General features: G+C 45.2%; 1 protein-coding gene across 3 annotated transcripts in view; it reads right to left on the reverse strand.

Annotated features, from left to right (window-relative positions):
- PTPN14 (protein tyrosine phosphatase non-receptor type 14) overlaps window positions 1–20,345 on the reverse strand; it is a 180,363-nt gene that overhangs the window by 27,317 nt on the left and 132,701 nt on the right. For all 3 annotated transcript variants that reach the window (XM_025429920.3, XM_035718491.2, XM_025429921.3), the window contains exons 6-13: window positions 20,227–20,297; window positions 19,260–19,347; window positions 15,474–15,562; window positions 12,482–12,569; window positions 11,627–11,709; window positions 8,925–8,982; window positions 5,182–5,260; window positions 1,677–3,154 (exon numbers count right to left, since the gene is read on the reverse strand). In XM_025429920.3, coding sequence (XP_025285705.2) covers window positions 1,677–3,154; window positions 5,182–5,260; window positions 8,925–8,982; window positions 11,627–11,709; window positions 12,482–12,569; window positions 15,474–15,562; window positions 19,260–19,347; window positions 20,227–20,297 — 2,034 coding nt within the window. The remainder of the gene's footprint in view (window positions 1–1,676; window positions 3,155–5,181; window positions 5,261–8,924; window positions 8,983–11,626; window positions 11,710–12,481; window positions 12,570–15,473; window positions 15,563–19,259; window positions 19,348–20,226; window positions 20,298–20,345) is intronic.

Below are 20,345 nucleotides of genomic sequence, written 5' to 3' on the forward strand. Positions count from 1 at the left end.
ACTGGGGTGCAGGGAGACTTCTAGAGGAAGGGAGCCTAAGAACCTCATCAAAGGAAATTTTAGCTTGCAACTGTTCTGGAGTTCCTTTTTTTTTATTTATTTATTTTTTTAATTTTTATTTATTTATGATAGTCACAGAGAGAGAAAGAGAGAGAGGCAGAGACATAGGCAGAGGGAGAAGCAGGCTCCATGCACCGGGAGCCTGATGTGGGATTCGATCCCGGGTCTCCAGGATCGCGCCCTGGGCCAAAGGCAGGCGCCAAACCGCTGCGCCACCCAGGGATCCCTGTTCTGGAGTTCCTAAAGTAAGTGCCAGCTACCCTATGGTAGAAATGTGGTACCTGCAGAGGAGAAGTCAATATGGGTTTGATGACTTGTAATGAAATGATGCTTTTACTTTTTTTTTTTTTTTAAAGATTTATTTATTTATTCAGAAAGAGAGAGAGGCAGAGACACAGGCAGAGGGAGAAGCAGGCTCCATGCAGGGAGTGCAATGTGGGACTCGATCCCGGGTCTCCAGGATCACACCCCCGGACTGTAGGCGGCGCTAAACCGCTGCACCACGGGGGCTGCCCAATTCTTTTACTTTTTTAAGGAAATTTCTAAAACAAGGAGTAATGGTGATCTGAAATATTCTTTAAAGTAGTAACTACAGGGGTGCCTGGGTGGCTTAGTCATTTAAGTGGCTGACTCTTGGTTTCAGCTCAGGTCATGATCTCAGGGTCATGGGATTGAGCCCCCAGTAAGGTTCCGTGCTGAGTGCAGAGTCTGCTTGAGATTCTCTCCCTCTCCCTTTGGCCCTCTCCTTGCTCACTCATCTCTTTCACTCTCTCTAAAATAAAATAAATAAATAAAATCTTAAAGTAGCAACTACAATCTAGCAATTTTCTCATTACTAGGAGATAATGCACTTTGTTGGTCTGTGTGTGCACCTGTTACCTATACACTCTTGCTGTTACAATATACCTGGTTCTCCAGCTGGTACGTATCCTGAGTAAGAGTTATTTATGTCTAATATCAGGCATCTCCAAATGCTTTACGTGTGTGTCTATGTACGCGTATGTTCACATGCATGTGTGTGAATACCGAGAGAATGAGCTTAACGGGGAACTGAAGCTCAGTGATGAACTTGTGAGTTTACGGTAGTGTTTTTGGTTTGTGTTAAGCATCTACTGAAAGAAAATCTGAAAATAAAGCTGAACACGTCATGGTCCAGTCATTACTGGTGAGCCATCTCTGACATAGAGCTCTCTACACAGAGCTGCGCTCTGAAGGGATGTTGCTCTTTTACTACCTAATTGAGGGAAAAAAATGCTTCTCCCTAAAAGAACCAACAAGAAATGTAGGAAGGAGAGCTCCCAGTAGCTCACACAACAGGACGTCTGACCCTGAATAAAGAGCACAATGATGGCCCAAACAACCTGCAGCATCCTGACTCCACTGTGGTGCCTTGCGCCAAGCACAGCAATTAAAAGGCCCAAATGAAAATGGAAGATTTGACTGAAAGGGGAAAAACGAAAGTTTTGTGAAATAAAATACTGCCCGTTGAAATGCCAACTGATGCTCTAATTCCCTAACACATTCCCTGGATCAGCCTCGCACTGCCTTCGGTCCTGGTGCTTTTACACCCTGTGTCATGGGGACGCCGACACTGCCCCGGAGCAGAGGACACTTACCCTGAGGGCCATCTCTCTCTCTACGATGCTGTCTTCCAGGGAGAACATCTCAGACACGGGTCTCTCCTTCACAGGCTCTTTTTTGACCCGCTCCTTTACGCTTGTCAGGTCGGGTTCAGAGATGGACGGGCCCAGGGAAGGCCCAGCCACTGCCAGCTGGTCAGCGCGGGAGACGCTGATGGCCTTGGCTGGCCCGTGTCTCAGGACCCTGGCCCTGGCCATGGCAGGAGGCAGGCTGACCTGGTCTTGCCGTAGCGCCCCATTGCTAACACTTTTCCTTGGGCCAGGGTACTCGGGTGGGGGTTTGTTTGGGATTCGGGCCAAGGCCGCCTGCAGCTGGGCACTGTACCCCATCTTCTCCCGGAGCACAGGGATCTGGGGCACCGATCCCGGGACCTCCTCCTCCTCCTCCTCGCTCTCACTGCTGTGGATCAGCATGGTGGCATCGGAGAAAGTCTTCTTGTGGTGGTAATGGGGAAGCTGGTGGGCCTCGTGGCTCCCTGGCACCTCCTCGGGTGGCCCCTGCTCCCGGAGCGTGTTTCGGCGGGCCATGGGGATATTGAGTGACTTCAAGGTCATGGCTTCCATGCCCCGCACCATGCTGCTCATCACCTCCAGGCTGTGGCGCTTATTCACTGCGCCGTGGTGCTTGGTGGCCGTGAGGGGCTCGCTCACCTCCTGGAGAGACTGGTGCACCACCGGGGAGCTGTCCTCCTGGAAGGTCTTCACGGACAGCTGCACTTTGCGGGTCACCAGGTCGGGGCTACTGCCGCTGACGTACTTGTGGCGGTGGCTGGCGAGGTCTGGGGTGCTGGTGGCAGGGCGCGGCCGTGGGTAAGGGGGTGGCGGCCTGAAGAGATAGTTTTTGAGCATATGAGCCGTGTTGTAGTTCTGGGTGCCTTGGAGCTGCATGTTGGCCAACTCTGGCGTGCTCACCGTGTGGGAGATGGCACTTGCCCCCGGCTTGCTCGGCACCGAGTTATTCTTTGGGTTTATTTGGTCAGATGGACTGACAAGTTTGTGACCATAGCCTCCCTGTGGCCCATAAGGGACAGTGTAGGGGTGCCTCTCCCGCATCTCGGGCTGGCTGTACACCAGATCCTCCGGCTGGTTGTAGGCATGCGTATTGATGATGTTGAGGTTTCGCAGAGACTGGCTCTGGCTGTCGGCGTGCAGGACCCCCCTCTTCATCTGCCGCATGACTGTCTCATAATCGGGGGTAGGCCGGTAAGATGGCACGATGATGGCGCTGTGCCGGTGGCTAGGGATGTAGTCAGCCCGCATGATGTCACTCCCTGGGATACTGAGATTGGAGGACACAGGAGAAGCCTGGATGAAACTCTGGGAGCAGCTGAGGGAGTTGACGCTGTGAACACTACACACGCTGCCATTGGTGACGGTGCCATTTAAATAATTTAAATCCAGACTGTTGTGAGAGTTGTAATACAAGGCTTCTTCATTCCCGTGGAAAATGCTGTCTATAAGAAGTCAAACAAAGGCACGTGAGCCTCCACATCATCCTGCTCCAATTAAGTTCATCCTCACACTCATGCGCATGATTTTTAGAAGTCATTAAAAGTGAAATTCTGTGGTCTCCACCCACATATTCCATGAAAAAACTAGTAACTCTTGGGTGAGAGGCCAACATACAGAAGGAACACTTTAAAGCATACTAAAAAGAAAAAGGGAATCTAATCAAAGAACGGTATGTACACCTTTGGAATAGTTATCACCTGGGACAGTTCTTGACTTTGCCATGAGCTTTGAAATTAGGCACCATCGATGGCCCTCACGATGGGTAAACCTGTCTCCTTGTCCAGCAAGGACTGGAACATTTGGGCCAGGAGGCCAAGAACTTTACCAGGGCAGCAGATTTGAAGTTACGGAGCACCTGCAGCTTCTGTTCTGACTGCAGTGGGGAAAGGTCCCCTTACCCGAGGGAATGCTGAGCATTCATAAAGACACAAGTGATGCAGTCAGGATGGCAGCATGCATGGCTAGCTTGTTCTGAGCAGCAACTAGAGGAGGGCAAACCCAGAATCAGGAGTTCTTTTAGCCACTGCCTAAAACTCTCCCCTAGAATCGGTTTCATCACTGAGGTCAGTTCACATTAAAATTAATGATAGTTTAAGGAGGTACCTACAGAGATATAAAGTAGATTTCTGACGTCAGGCCCATTCTGGGTGTCCAGGGTTCCTTTAACACTAATGCTCATCCACGCACGCACGCGCACGTGCACGCATACGCAGCCCTAGGAAGGCAATCTCTTGCCAAAACACTGTTTTTGGTGGGCAAAGTACATTCAATTTCATACTCAGATTCAAGCACGGACAAAGTAGAAGAGGACATAGCAGAAAGGCAAACAAAACAAAACACCCCCACCAACCAGAAAAGGTGAATGAAAACACTTGGCTGCCTGAAGAGGAGTTTGGCACAGGCCAGACGGGCTGAGCTAGATAAGAGAAACTGGCAAAACACAGAGACGAAGGTGCCCACTCATCCACCTCTAGTGGGGTCTGGTGCTTTCCCACAGAAGCTGGGCAATTTTGCCAGTCTGCTTGTAAAAAAAGTAGTGTTTTATTAGATAGTCTTGATTATCTTCATTTCCATACCCACACTCTGACAGTACAGATTCAAGATAGCCAGCATATGGTAACGCGGAAACTAATTATCCACCTAACATATTGTCAACATCTAAGTTTAATATCATTCCTTTCTGGAGATGCAGTTAATGTAACGATGCACTGGCTCAGGCGTCATGATACCAATTTTCATCTCTAAGCTCCTCCACTATCCTGGATCCTCTGGATTCTTTCTGTATCTGTGAAATGGAACAACAGTACCTATCGCATGCGTTTATTTTGAGGATTAAATGAAACAATACGTGGCAAGTGCTCAGCACTGTGTTTAGGGAGAGGAGTTGCTCTATAAATGTTCATTGTTATCACTGTAATCATTATTATTGGAATGGATTTTTCTCCCACGTTTTGCATGGGAGTGTTTGGCGAGAAAAAGAGTAATGAGATTTTGTTTACTGGGAGGCAAGAACAAGGGCACTAACAACTAGCAAGCAACAGATAAAAAAGAGGAGTAGAGATGACCTGTGCCCTTCTGTTAGTATTCTGGATGCCTGTATCCCCTGTCACCATGAGAGCCCAACTGCTACAAGCTTTCTGACACCGGCAGTGAGGGTGAAGAGTATTCCATTGGGCTGACTGCCCCTCTCCCTTCTCCAAGCCCACTTACCAGAGGCAGGAGAAAAGGAACTTGCTCACTGCTTTCTCCCAACTCCCCTGGCAGCCAATCCTGGAAAAATTTTTCTCTTAGGGGCAAATAACATTCTGTGCCTTGCATAAATTGAAGCTGCTGCCTGCTGTCATTCAGACAATGACAAAATCAAGACAAAAGTTATCATTGTCATCTAAAAAAAAAATCACCTTTACTGCTTATAGGGTGCTCAATTTTTCATCTTAGGAAGGAAGGGAAAAAGGCAAGCTGTGGTTACCTTGTGAAGTGTGAGTTTCCGAGTAGTGCTCGCCACACTGGACGTGCATGGGAGGCAAGATGTACGGCTGCTGTCGGGGCTGAAACAGAGAACATGACAAAGGTGGGAAGGACGTGGCATGAGTGTCCGGGGTCTCTTGCAGGGAACCAGCCCACCACTCACCCACATCTACAGGGAGGCGCTGTGTGGCTGCTCTGCCCGTCTGCCCTTGATCCCTCCCTCTTTGACTCATCTGTACCCCCATCCTCTCCTAAGTTTAGGCCTGGAGAAACAGGAAGTGAGGGGTGCGGAGGCTGGTTCAAGGCAAGAAAGATAAAGAGGCTACAACGAACACATCATCTATTTCCTGATACACTTGCAAAACTCCCAATGCCTTATTTAAAGGAGTAACTCAGAACATGGATATTATTATGTTCTTCCTAAGAAATAATGACAACATGGAGGGGGAACTCTTTCATTCTATTCAAAACTGGCTGTACCTATGAACCTTGTTAACAGCACCACCATCGACTTCCAATAGGGATAAGGGTAGTGTGAAGCTCGGTCCACTTGCAAATTTATATAAAAATCTGAAAAGTGAGCCACAACAAGTGTGCTGTTCTCAAGAGCAATTATTGCCCCTTCCATTGTAGAAGCCAATATGGAAAGGCCTTGCTGGCAATCTGGTTCAATCATCTACTCTCCTGCCCTCCTCTTCAGTGAAGAATCTTTTCCAAGAGATTCTTAAAGATGGCATTTAGCCTCAATCTGATTAACTTCCTACTGTAGGCAAGGGTAAACTTTCAGAGGGGGAAAAAATGCGTACATAGGATCAATATTTATGAGCCATCAAAGGAAATATGATTAGTTGCTAATGTGGTCTAGGGCAAGACACTGAACCTTAGTAGGTCTCAGCTTCTTGTCAAATCACAAACAATATCCAATTTATTTATATATTCGGGCTCCAGCTGAGAGCCTGTTTGAAGAAAAAGCTTTGACACTAAAAAAGTCTTTTAAAAACTTTAACCTTGTAAACCACGAAACAGGTTTTCTTATATTTCTATTTGATTATTTCGAAATTAGCCTTATAGATATTGGTTTAAATGTTACTTTAGGAAAGAAGTTGAGATCAAGCCTAAAAACTCAAAGCCAGCAGGGGTCACACTTTCTTGTATCCCCCAGTACAAGAAGAGCTCTCTCCACAATTTGAAGCTGGGTAAATAACTCATCTACCATGTTCTCGGCAACAAATAATGCTTACACATCAAAAGGGCATATAAAGAAGGTAATGAAGACAAGGATCCAAAAATTAAAGAGTCAAGAGAGAAGAAATAAAGAACTGAAATTAATCTGAGAAAGTAGTTCTTGGTACCAAGGAAAAGGTGCTATTATCAGCTTTTCTAAATATTCCCAAAATCTCCCTTTGGCTGGTTTTTGAATTACAATTTTAAAATATTTTTCCTCTTCTTGGTAATACATAACTCAACTCAATTTTTCCAGAGTGGGGACAGCTGGCTTGAGGCTTGAAACAGACAGACAGACACACAGACACACACACACAGTGGGGCGGGATTCATAGGAGGTAACAGAAATACATGGTAAGGCGAAGTTGAGTCTCTGCCTTCTCTTGCCCTTATTAAAAAAAAAAAAATCCAGGAAGTACCTGTTTATGAATTGGCGTAAGTGTACAGCAAAGGACAAAACAACAAACCCTCCAAATACCACTTCAGGATATAACTTATTCCACATATGTATATATATGTATATACTCCATTTATATAATATAATGCATATCATTCTATTTCTTTCCAGAACTGCTAATATAGAAACGAGTGTGATGCCAAAACACAGGCAGCAGAAGGGCAAGAGAAAACTGCAGGACCGGTTATCAGTAAGGAAGCCAGAACAAGACCCCATCACTCATTCCAGGGAACTCGTGGTGAATTGGTTTAACCCTAAAGGGTACGGGAAAGAGGGACACCCTGACTTTGGCTTCCTGCAGATTTTCTTCATCCAGATAGAATAGGAAAGCCTCTTTATCTTCTCTAGATGAGTAGGATGAGATCTAATCACAAGACAGCCTTAAAATACTTTGCCCTTGTGCTGTTGTTTCATGGACATAAGTGAAAAATTATCTCCCTAATGAAGACATGTAGACTCTAAAGAAAAAAAAATAATACAAAGGAGAAGTATAAAGAGACCAGCGCTATGAACAAATCTATTAATGCCTCAAGTAAAAAGACCAAAGTGACCCTCTAGATCTCCAAGGCAAGGGCCACTTGTGAAATATTTTGCATGATACCGAGATTAATAATATGCATGGAGGTACTCAGGAATGTGATGACGTAATGGTGAAACTCAAGAATTCGAAGAGTTCATTCTCTATGTATTTTCCAGAAAAAAAAAAAAAAATCCTCAAGACTTTCCTTTTAAAAGATGAGTTGAAGATATGCTATAGGGCACACATTGTATATGAGGAAAAATTCAATTTCATTCTATCAACTCGAAGGAAATGCTCACCTAGAAAATTTTAAAGGTCACGTGTTTATTTTGGTTTTGTGTCACACATCAGAACCTCAAATAGAAGAATTATGATTTAAAACAAGTAGATAATTTAAAGGAAGCCAATTCTCCTGCATCTTTCTATGATATCATTCTTAAGTAATCCTCAAAATAAAACACAGCTTAAGACAGGACATATGTATAGAAATTAGAGTTGTGTTTCCTTATTCAGAAAAGGAGCAGATTTTTTTTTTTAAACTAATGTTAGATAGCAAAGTAGATTGATTTACTAGGTCAATTATCTTGACCTTAAGATTAGAAAATGGGCAATTAATCTTCCCCACTGAATACCCTACCTGAAACTGTCAATTAAACTCATTCAATTCTGGTTCATTTAAAAAGCACTTTCATTCTTTTCTTTCTTTCTTTTTTTTTAAGAGAGGGGAAAGGGGAAGGGTGAGGGGAGGGGCCAAGGGAGAAAGAGAATCTTAAATAGGTTCCACACCCAGCACAGAGCCTGATGTGGTGCTGGATCTCACAACCCTGAGATCATGACCTGAGCCAAATCAAGAGTCGGACACTTGGGCAGCCCGGGTGGCTCAGCGGTTTAGTGCTGCCTTCAGCCCAGGGTGTGATCCTGGAGACCCCGGATAGAGTCCCATTTCGGGCTCCCTGTGTGGAGCCTGCTTCTCCCTCTGCCTATGTCTCTGCCTCTCTCTCTCTCTGTGTGTCTCTCATGAATAAATAAATATTTAAAAAAAAAAGAGTCGGACACTTAACTGACTGTGCCACCCAAGCTCCCCTAAAAAGCATTTTCTGATTAGTTTATTAAGCTCTATCTATGGGCAGTGAATACAAACGAATTTGTGGAGCTTGTAACTTTAGACATGTCTGTATGTAACAACCAGAAACAGTGAGTAATAAAACCAAGATGAGCAAGTGGATGAAAACACACACATTAGGTTGCATGCTGAAGAAACATGGTCTCATTGGCCCTAAGACATACTCTTAAAGGGATGAACCCAGAGCCACACATTGAGAAGTGATGGCCATGGATGGGCACAAGGATGTCCCACACGATGGGACATGGACAGGACGTGGATGTTCAACCACACTTGCTTGGCAGACTGATGCTCTTCTGTGTTCTCATCAGACCTTTAACTGGTCATGATGCCTAAGGATGTCTCCTCTCAAATGAGCAACAAAAGGATACTCCATCCCCAACAGTCAGACCACTTGATAACTGAAGGCTTTATACATACCAGAGAGGATCGGCTCCAGGTGGGCTGGCGTCTGATGGGGGGTGGAGAATTTGATTGTCTACATGAGAAGTTAAAAAAATGAAAATGGTCATTATATTTATCAGACATAAAAGAACCAGACAGACAAGAGAGGGGAATAAGAGGAGGGGAAAGAGACAAGATAGGTAAGTAATTTATAGCAGAACATAAACATTTATTTCTGAATGATGAGACTATGCTATGAAAAGTTTTGATTGCCTTTTTTATTCTCTTCCTTATTTCCAAAAGTTTGGAGCATATGGTCCTTAGAAAATAAGTTTTATAGCAGGATAAGAAAAGAAAGATTATGAGAGGAAGAAAGCAAGACTGAAAAATATCACTGTTATTACACGGGTTTTTAAGAATCATACCCTTTATATCTTTTTGTGTGTGTAATATCTTTCATAATGAAAAACGGCAAGTAGAAAAAAATACTTTTTAAAATGTTGCCAGTCAAATGAAATCCAGAGTGGATTAAGTAAGTCTAAGTAAGAGCATATAAAGGTCTTTTTGAATTAAGACAACACCGATTACAAATATTTATCTAATCAGATCCTTTCCAGACTGAGAATGAATGTGATTTTTTTTTTTTAACAGAGAGATAAACATGTGTGGGGACTGGGAGTAGGTTTTATCAAACTCTGGAGGACTGAAATCAAAGGTGCCTTTGAGAAATGGGTCCTGAATTCCAGAGCAACATTTTCCCTAGTCCTCAGTGAGATCACAAAAAGACAAAAACAAACAAAAAACCCAGGACATGTTGAGTTCATCAAGCTAGAATTCTCCAATTCAAAGCACTCTCCTTAATCTGAGAGTTCATCTTTCCTACCTTTTTTAGTGATAGGACATCTTATGAAGTGATGGAAACAGTGCAGTAATGTTGGATGTTTTTTAAACAACTGGCCAAATACATTATAAGACCTAGTTACAGGTTTTATAATATTATTGTAAGACCTGCGATTTTTCTTCTCTCAAGAAATATGGGAACCATTCCCTGGAGCTATATGGGAAGATGACAAGCAACAGCTCTGTGTGCAAAAAATAAAAATAAAAATCAGTGACAGTCTTTTAAGGTCAGGGTGTGGAGACCTCTAGAGAAGGATGCTGTGAAGATGATGCTAGATTCATAAAACTCCAGGGGGTTATCCCAGGCCTTAATGCAGCCTGCACTGAGATTCTGAATTTGTTGTGTATATGGAGTACGCTGGTGTACATCTTAGAGAATCCAGGTTCTTATCAGATAAGAGGTTGGGAATCTCCCATACCTGGTTAAGAACAGGAGAAGAATGATTACTGCAGAAATAGAAAACACAATTTCCTTAGCTTTCCATTTAATATAGGATGTTCACTAATATTAGAAGACCTCAAAATAAAAACACGTGGAAAATTTTATGACAAATCCACTTGCTGAGAAATGGTCAAACCAGAAGACCACAGTAAAATCCATGTGTTGGAACAGTTTTGTTTTAATTCGCCCTCCAGAAGTCAACCATAGAGTCCCTGTTCATGTCAAAGACACCCCCACGAATCAAAGGCAACAGCAGGGCAGACCCGCACAGAAGTGATCTATAGGGAATCTGTTCAAAAGAACGGCATGTGTGTGTGTATGTGTGTGTGTGTGTGTGTGCGCACGTGCACACGCACATCTGTACAGTTATGGCTGTTTGATTTGCCACTCCCTCATCACTGCCCTTCTAAATTTACATTTGCAAACTTTGCGGGCAGACCGGATACTATCGCCTATCTTTTTAGACTCCAACAGTGACCAATCGCAATGACTGGCTTGAAAGAGCCTCCATCGTGTAGAGAAGAAAGTGTGTCAGGAGCTGAAGCTCCAGTTCTAAAGCAGCCGCAGTTTTCAGCAGGAACTGCTCTGGGACAATACTCTCACACTCTTGGATGTGTCCACTGGGGGAACGGAAAAGCAGTTCCTCGCTTGCATGTCTATCCCCGAATTCTTTGAAACACAATTAAGCACCTTGGGCGCCCCACCTGCCGAATGCACTTTGCTGAGGGACGTCTTTTGAAGGCAACCAAAATAAAGGCAATGATAGCGTGAGGCCCAGCTACTCTACATCCAAGGTCAGGTCACATTTAAGTTCCTGTATCAGACTCCCTTTATCATCTTTATTTCCAAATTAAATTTAAAAAACACACATGGACTTGTGACATCTATTAGCGTCTTCCAAGTCTTCCTGTAATTACCCCGGCCTCTCATTTACAGGCAGATGACATGACCCAGAAGCACACGCAGGGTTAGCCAACTGTGTAAGAGAAACAGGGCTGAGGATGACAGAAGCTTCTTTTCTTTCAAGTTGGCTTGCCACTCTGTTACACACTTCTGAACCGACTCCGCATCTGACACGAAGGGGCACCCTGGCAAATTGGGAACGGCTCGGCTCCTCCAAACTCATAGCAGAGGATGGAAAGGCACTAATATGGGCCAACCCGTCCAGGTAGTCAAGCACTCAGTCAATTTGTGAATTATTTTCTCTCCAGGCATATGCACTGCACCAGACAGTCTTCATCATTAAAGTTCTTTCACTCCTGCCTGGATGCAGCTTACTCCTTTAACTTCCGAGAGGAAGGAGGGGAAATAGAGCAAGTGGAAAGAGCAATCTAGGACACCCCTGAGGCACATCCCTCAAGCCACGGAGCAAAGAGTGCACGAAATATTTACTTACTCAGTGCAGATTTTGTTTTGTTTGTAAAATTTGTGTCGCGTAGCAAACAACCGAGAGATGTACTTGGCATTTTCAATATCATCCTTGGAAAATAAGAGATGGGGAAAAAATAAACATTGGTTTGACTCTATATGCATCTACCTAGGATTCTTCTGAATGGGCCCACATCCCTCCCTCCTGTCAGGCAGAGCAGCAAATATCTATGATGCTCATCTATGGCGAGCATGGCTAGGAAGCCTCCCACCACTGATGCAGACAATCCATCAGTTAAAGAGTAAGGCACTGGGCTTACACTGATGAGCTGGCGTGTCTTTACACAATTCCAAACCAACTGCTTTAAAAATAAAGAAATGAATGAAGACAGAGCATGGGATGACCATTGAGAGGCAGGGAGGTGAAGCAACAGCCTTGGCTCTCAAGGGGGCGCTCGACAGAAGGGTGATCACTCAGTTTACTTCAGGTTAGGTTTGGGCTATGATGGGGAAGGAAATTCAGGTCAGCCGGCAAAAGAAAGTGCTGGGCAATATCATAGGGGGGTTACTGGATGCGCAGGCTGTAACTTAAGAGCTGAGGAACGTGGCATGCCAGACATGTGATCCACCACAAACACAACAGGTGGAGGAACCCAAATCCCAGAGTCCGAACTCAACTTGGAAACCTGGCATTTTGAACAGGAAACTACCACCATTACCCAGAAATGAGTAATGACAGCACCGGGCGAGTGTTGGATACTTATCAGTTCAAGAGAACATTTATTCTCTCGCCGTGTGGAGTGCAAGGAAAGGATATCGTGTATTGAGAAATCAAAAAGCAAGCTGCCTGTCGGCCCTGCCCCTGTCTTTCTATTTTGCTTACCGTGTGAAAGAGGGCAGTCTCTTCTTTGTTGATGAGCTCCACTAGAATAGTAGACTTGTTGTGAGTGATATTCCCGATATCATTCCACCTGGTCAAAAGATAGGCAACTGGGTTTGCCAACGAAGTTCTGTAGGAGGGTCATCTGCTACTGGTGAGTCTCATTTGACAATGTATGATTTAACTGTAGTTTTAAAAGCCAAATATTCCTTCTTTCCAAGCAAAAAAGTAAAACACAACTTGCATGGACTTAAATACCTAAAAATGCTGTATATGTATAACCTACATCTAGATATTGCTGTTCATAAGGCACCGTTGCCTTTATGACTAGTTAGGGGGAAAATGTTCAAGGATCTTTTGCCTTGTTTTTCACATTTCCAAACTGCAAAGCATTTCCCATGATCCCTGCTTTTAATGATGGAAAGTATTTTAAAGTCATGTGCTTCTAGGAATCTAGGCCAACGTATCCACATAGATTCTGTGTTGCGGTGTACACTACAGATGGATTATGCCACCAAGAACAAGTGCCCAAGGGATGTTTAATGTGCCCACATTTTTGTGATCTACACACACAAATTTCCTTCTCTTTCCTCATAAAGACCACAGCTAAAATGAGACATACAAAATAACCACCAGACAAGGGAAGGTAAGCTACTGTGTCCCATTCTACTTGGAGTCAATTTAGAATGGGACACAGTAGCTTACCTTCCCTTGTCTGATGGTTATTTTGTATGTCAATTTTTAACCATCTCTTACTACTGCCTTCCTTCATTCTGTGCCCAGTCTATAATGCCCTGCCCACTGCCTCTTCATGCCAACATTATACTTCCCTATCCTCCACCTAGATGATTTCTTTAAGACCCAGCTCAGAAGTCACCTTCTCTCTCTTCCCCGTCCCTAACCACTCACATGGCAGGAAAGAATCTGGTATAGTCCTCTGTTGAGCACCACATGGTATTATAATTGTTTACTTCTGTGACTCGATCCCCAACTAAGGCAAAGGAGGGCATAGGCCTCATGCCTAGAGATTCTGCTTTCTTCACCTCTGTACTCCATACACTTGAGCCAAGTACCTGGCATGCAGCATGCAATAAATGTTTGCTGAAAGAATTAAAAATAATAATATTGCCTTCCATCTGTATAGAGTACGGTTTCTTTACTACCTCTCTAAGATGCTATTTTTGTTCCTACTTTAGAGCTGAGACCATTTAGGCACAAATGAGAACAGGACATAGCCACGTTCACTCTGCTCATCAGAGACACCGGAGTTCTATACCTGGGGCTTCCAGGCTTTCCTCCAGTCACCTTTCCATTACTCCCAACGCCAACTGTGTTTACAGACATCTGCTGGAGCCATACTCTCTACTGGTGCTCAGCACAGCTGCCTGCTGACTTATAATTCCATCAGATTACATCTACACAGACTGGTAGCTACATGTTCCTCAGTGAAGGTCTCTACAGATAAGAGATATTTGGTTCCCTCGTGCTCCATTCCTTCAAATCAACTGCCACAACTCTGGATCCTTTCCTCACTCAACAATGTGACTTCACTTAGGGGGATCCTTACCATGACATTATGGTAGCAGTCAATTCCCATCCTATAGGGCTGTCAAGGTAAGTGCTGAAGAGGTGTGGAAAGAGCTCCTAAGGAACTGAACCAAACCATGAGTGGCTTATCATCAGCAGAGTTTCAAATGGCTATTTCCTTCTATTTAACCTCCATAGCTGGAGATGTAAGACTTGTCTACTTCTCTAGGTTCAAGGAGAATATGAAGAATTGATTTAGCTATGGAGAACTATGTGGGACAAAATAATGCCTGGACAGCTTTAAACGAACATACAAATTTGTAGTTACAACTCTTAAAATGTACAGACTGTACTTGACTAATTTATAATTTGCTATAGGTATATGGAATTGACTATGTCCAGATGTAAAAAAGTTTATTCTGCAGTCACAAAGATCTCTCTCTCCCCTCTCCTGCTCCAATAATGTCTCCATTCAAAGAGCAGAAGAAAAATCAATGGACAAAAATAATGGCAGGGTAGGGACCTAGAGGGTGAAAGGGCTGATTAGGAAGCTTTTGGTGGGAGACCATTTGCAAAATGGCCTGCATCGACTACTGATCCTGGGAGTACACAGCTGGACAAGATCCACTTCCAGAAGGTAGACTTTGCTTTGCCTCTAAGAGCTGTCTTGGATGATCTACCATAGGTGCACAGCTCTGCCCATGGACTGCACGCGCAGAAAAGCTGTTCTTCGAATAAATAATTGGCCATATCACCCTTGTAAATGAAGGCAAGCATGCAGTCTTCGAGATCGTTGATGCGATGGAGACAACTATGGGCACCAACCCCAGCCAGCTCATTGACATGCAATGGGGGAAACGCTTTGCCAAATCCTGAAATTGGTTCTCTCGTGTTAAACGAAGAGGGTTTAAAATGCAAAATAATAATAGTTTTTAAAAGTACCCAAATCCTTTAGTTCATAATAGCAAATTCACTGCTTTTCAAAATGCACTTTCCCAAATATAAATGATATATTTAAAATAAAAACTAGTCCACAGTCTTCTAGCACCTGTGGTCAGGCAGAGGGTGACGGAAAATGGGAAGAAGCCAGCCTGGATTTAATGACTGGTCATGAATAATGTGGGCAGAGGGAACCAGCAGGACTGGCTGGACGGCCTGCTTCCAACCAGACTCACAGAGTTTAGCACCATTCTTTGGGCTCTGCAGGGGTCAAGAGCACCTTTCCTGGAGTCAAGTGGAAAGAAGGAGCTTCCTCTGACCCCCAGCCCCCAACCAGGCCTCCAGGGAAAGAAGATGCATCTCTCCACAACTGCTCAAATCTCACAGTGGGCCCCTCTTATCTGAGTTGAGAAAAGCTCAACTCTGATCACAGCCTGGCTCTTAACTCACTGAGATTAACTGTCAGACTCAGTGGGCTTTTCTAGAATCCCTCAAGGGAGAAAAAGGGGAAAGAGACAAAGAGGACTACCTGTATATTACCGCTTGTCTTCCAATTCTGTTTCTCACGAAAATCCCCATAAAGAAAATGCCCAGGTGCACACTGTTTCCATGATTGTCCTGCATGAGATCAACAGAAGGATGGCATGACCAAACAGATCGCCAGCAGTCCAGCAGAGCCGAGAGCCCAGGCTGGATCCCACCCATGCAGGCCATACCCTGTTTCCAGCCCGTGCACAAATGGATCACAGGCAGCACTGGGGCAACAGGCAATGCGGCCCTGAAGGGACTCACCTCCCCTGCACATCCCAGTGGACTATATACATACATATATTTTTTTCTTTTATCTCAATTTGTCACAACACATTTCCTGTCCAAGTGAGAATTTTAGGATTTTCTCAGATTTGTTGGCAGTGTTAAGAGTTTCTCTTTCATGAACCTCTATTAATATCTTTGCCACTTTGGGTTTTTTTAAATCAAAATTGTACATGTATGTAGTTGGATTAGGTATGCATGTCATATGTGTGCGTTTATATGTGGCTGCTGTTTGCAGGATTGAGCATATCCTTTGGAGCCTGTTTAAAAGAGGTCAACAGCAGACCCAGCCCTGCCATTTCCTCTCCCCAGAGCCACCAACTTCCACTACTTAACACCCTTATGAGTGTTTATTTGCATCCACTGTGCTTGGTCTTTCGATTTATAACCTCATGGTCCTCGGTCCTGGGATACTTTCTTCAATTTCCTCTGTTTACCTCCTGGAACTCCCACTATTCAGATGTTGGACATCCCGGGCTGGCCTTCTAATTTTATCTCCCACCTTCCATATTCCATAACTTCATTTTTTGGTGAGATTTTTTAAATTTTATCTTTATTACCTTTTCCATTTCTGATATATTTTTAACTTTTTTTTTAAGATTTCATTTCATTTATTCATGAGAGAGACAGAGAGAGAGAGAGAGAGAGAGGCAGAGACACAGGCAGAGGGAGAAGCAGGCTCCATGCAAGGAGCCCAATGTGGGAGTAGATCCGGGATCCTGGGATCATGCCCTGGGCCAAAGGCAGACGGTCAACCACTGAGCCACCCAGGGATCCCTATTTTTAACTTCTGAGAGTTCTCCTTTTTCTTCTTTTTTGAATGGTCCCTTTTAGAAGGAATCTATTCCTTTAAGGAGGGAATATATTGTTATGTTTTTATCTCAGAGACTCATAGGATGGTATTTTAGGTAGAGGGTTCTTCACCCTGCAGTCTCTGCATCTTCCAGGCTGCTTCGGTCCCTTTGCCTTGGCCTCTGTCATTCCTGCGAGGGCAGCCTGTAGGGTGATCCTTGGCCATCTAGTCACGCTCCAGAGTGGGATGCTAAGCAGTGGCCGGGAGCTTCATGAGTTCAGGAGGGGTGTGAAGACAGCAGAGCTGCAGGGCAGTCTGCCAGGCACTGTGCTGAGGGAGCCCGGATGACTTATCTTCAATCTGGTCTCCTGGTCCAGTCAGGTGCTTCCAGCCTCCTGCCTGGGAGAGCATAACCTGCTGCCAGTATGCCCGAGAGCAGAGGGAGAACAAGGCTCATCAGCCAGGGCGTAAGGTATCACCCAACCCCCTGATTTTTACTGATGACACTGTCATTGTGGAGTGAACAGAGGGGCATGTATCATCCAGGCACAAGATAGAAAAGAAGGCTCTCTATATTCCTTAGAACACTCGGTTCCATGTAAGACACAAAGACAACAGTGTCCCTTCTCAGGGACTTCTTGACCCACCACCAAAGCGCACATCGGAACAGGGCCCTGCTAATGGGGACACAGAGAGGGCCAGACCACTGCTGGAGACTGAGCAGAGAAGAGGGCTGGGGGTGAAAGAAGTGGGAAGGAAAAGAAATGCCTTGGTAGTCAGAAGTGAGAAGGTAAATCAGACTGGAGAAAAAAATATGGGGGGTAAGAAGATAGGCTAAGTGGAGGTGGGAAGGGGAAAGAAAATTCTGTGGTAATCCTTCCTGGGGCACTCTGCCATTAGACGGATCAGTGCAGGGGTCCAGTGGGGATGGGGCCGTGGGAGGAGCAGTTCACCAGGGCCTGGCAATGGGACAAACACAGGACGGATGCCTGGGTGCTGCGTCTGGCAGAACGTAAGGCTCCATCTCTAACGTGGCTCCTGGTGTGTGGAGGCAGAGGGCCCGACCTGTCGGGGAGTGGCCTGGTACTCCTCCCACCTTAAAAAATTTTGAAGAACCACTCATAGAGAAGCCCACACTATGTGGAAATGTTCTTCCCTACAGCAAATCCGTAACAAGCTTGTTTACTTCACTCGGTCAGGAAAGACGTGTACTAAGCCAAAGGGACTCCATCACTACAGCAGTCTCCCGTCTGCCTCTGCACTTATCTCAGAGCTGACCACAGCACCGCCCCGACTGGTACTGCTGTCCCTCCCACCATCCTCAGCTCTCTGGAAGTCATGTGGTCTGTCGGGGGTCACCTGAGTCATGAACCGGTACGTGTGACGCCCAGCTCAGTCACACTCCCTGGCAGTGAGTCAGCAGTGCTCGTCTGCCCACTCAGACCAAGGTACGGTATATGCCCCTCGCGCTCTTCGCTCTAAAGAACATACCAGAAAGGCCATCAGAAATAAGCACAGTGGATTTCAACACTATTTCCACTGCCCCTATTTCCCACAGCCCAGAACTCCTAAAAACAGGACAAATAAATGAGCCACAACAACTCAACCCCCAACTTCCTGGGGCTGAGAAGTGGGTTTTCTGGAAGTGAAGAAAAGTTTACCCTGGTTTTTCAGTGACCCAAAATATCATGACTATATATGGGCTGCTGAAATTTAAGTGGGATGCAGATGGCTTCATAAGGCATTATTGCAAGGAAAATGGATTACAACCCTACGAAGGGCAGCCATGAGAGAAGCAAAAGAAAATTAAACAAATCTAAAAAAGAGCCATTTAGCCCTTTTCGCAAGCTGCGGCCACCCTGCTCGTTCTACTTGATGCACATGGGCAGTTCTCATTAAGGCAAATTGCAAACGTGCAGCAGAGGGGGAACAGAACACTTATAAAACAGCCAGCGAAGCCAGTTTAGAGTGAAATGTTTGTGCTAAAATTGCAGTATCTCCCAAATTGCTGAAATGTGCCAGTTGCTTTAGGTTTCTGATAAAACCCCGTCTTTTGTAAAGCTGGTCAGTAGAGAGAAGAAAATGAGTTTGGGTTCTGGGCTCCGCTCCACACGTGACCATGCACCATGACCCTGACCCCCCCCAACCACACCCACTTCAGGAGCTGGATGTGTTGCAAAAGATGTGATGTGCTGTAGCAGTTTCCTAGGCACCGTTTCCAGAACACACCAAAGGGGCTGGACGCCCACAATGCAGGCTCTACAGAGCTTGAGAAATAAAGTGTGACTGCATACGGGAAATGTTTCACTCTGCCTCACAACCAATTATCCCCAGATCAGCTCAAAGGAGAGAAAAGAGAAGAAGCAGGTAAAAACCACCCATCAGGGGCTTTATATTAATGCACCCATGACATTAGCTGCTTGTCCTGCCGACTGGATACCTGCACAGTGCAGGCTGGGCTGGTGTTTGGGACACACTCAGATGCCTGTCTTACCAACAAGATATTTTCCCCGACACTGTGGCCAACTCCAAAATCTCTTCGTTAAGAAAAAGTGTTTGCTTTACCTCACGTCCACTGGACTTGCCAACCGATGCCACGCAGGCATAAGGAAGCCAGGTCGTTCTGGCCTGCTGCCTGTCATCGCTAGTGTTCTGACTGCCTGAACCATTCTGAGAAAGCTGAAGAAAGCATAGGCCAGGGCTGGCTACCTTCACAGAGAAGATCTCCTGTCCAAATCCATCCAAACGTTCCACTTCATTGATGTACATGAGCTCAGCTTCTGCTGGCAGGATCCCACTGCAATCACGACAGCATCAAAGAAGGAAATGGTTATGGGCAATGAAGGCAGTACAGGGTCCTACCCTCCTGATGGCAAATTCCAGAGCTGTGGTTTTAGTTCTAGTTCTGGGAAGCGCAATCATCACCCAACTGTGAGGACATGGTGCATTACTAAGTAATTCATTAACATATTCCCCACCGGCTTTTACTTAACGGGGAATAATCAGAGGAAGGTAAAGTGTTTAATTAAGAACCACAGCCCTATAAACATTAATTATTCCAGACATCCTGGTGAATAGCGCTGCCTGCTTTAAAAAAATTTTTTTTTCCCTCCTACCTGGGAGAAAAAATCTCCACTGTTAAGAAAAAAGGTGAAAAAAGGAAAAAGTTTATGAGGATGCCATTTGGGGAGCTAAGTAGCTGAGATGAGAGACCTTGGGATAACCACACAGGCCCTCTGAGGTCTGAAGGAAGGCTGTTGGTTTTCCATTGGTCCCATAACTCTGCGTAGCCCTCAGAGCACCCTCTCAGTGCCTCCTGGAGTCTCGATCCTCTTTCCCTCTTGATCTTGACTTTCCCCCCTCAAAGCTGCTCTTCAGGTCTTCTCACTCAGCTCAAGCAGCCCCAGGCTCCCCAGCTCTGGCAACAGAGCTTGAGGAAGGTCAGAGACACGAATTCCCCTGGCTAGCAGCTCCATGTCTGTGTGGGCTTGCTGGTGTTAAAAAAAAAAAGAAAAGAAAAAAAAGGGAGAGAGAGGAAGAAAAAAAAGAGAACCAGAGAAAGGGGAGGGAGGGCAGGCAGCAGAGTTTTCAAATCCACCCAGTGTTGAAAGAAACACAGCAGGGGCAACTCAAGCCAGGGGCTAGGGCTGGGGGCCAGCGCCTCAGCCGGCCTTACCTGTGGGCTTTGTGTTCTTGGGCTACCTTCTGTGTCAGCTCCTCCAGAACGGCCTCCTCCAGGGCCAAATCCTATCAACACAGAAGCAGTGAAGGCCATTACCATTTTGCTTATAAACC

Source organism: Canis lupus, chromosome 7 (genome assembly GCF_003254725.2).
Source record: "Canis lupus dingo isolate Sandy chromosome 7, ASM325472v2, whole genome shotgun sequence".
In the NCBI taxonomy this organism is placed as follows: Eukaryota; Metazoa; Chordata; class Mammalia; order Carnivora; family Canidae; genus Canis; species Canis lupus.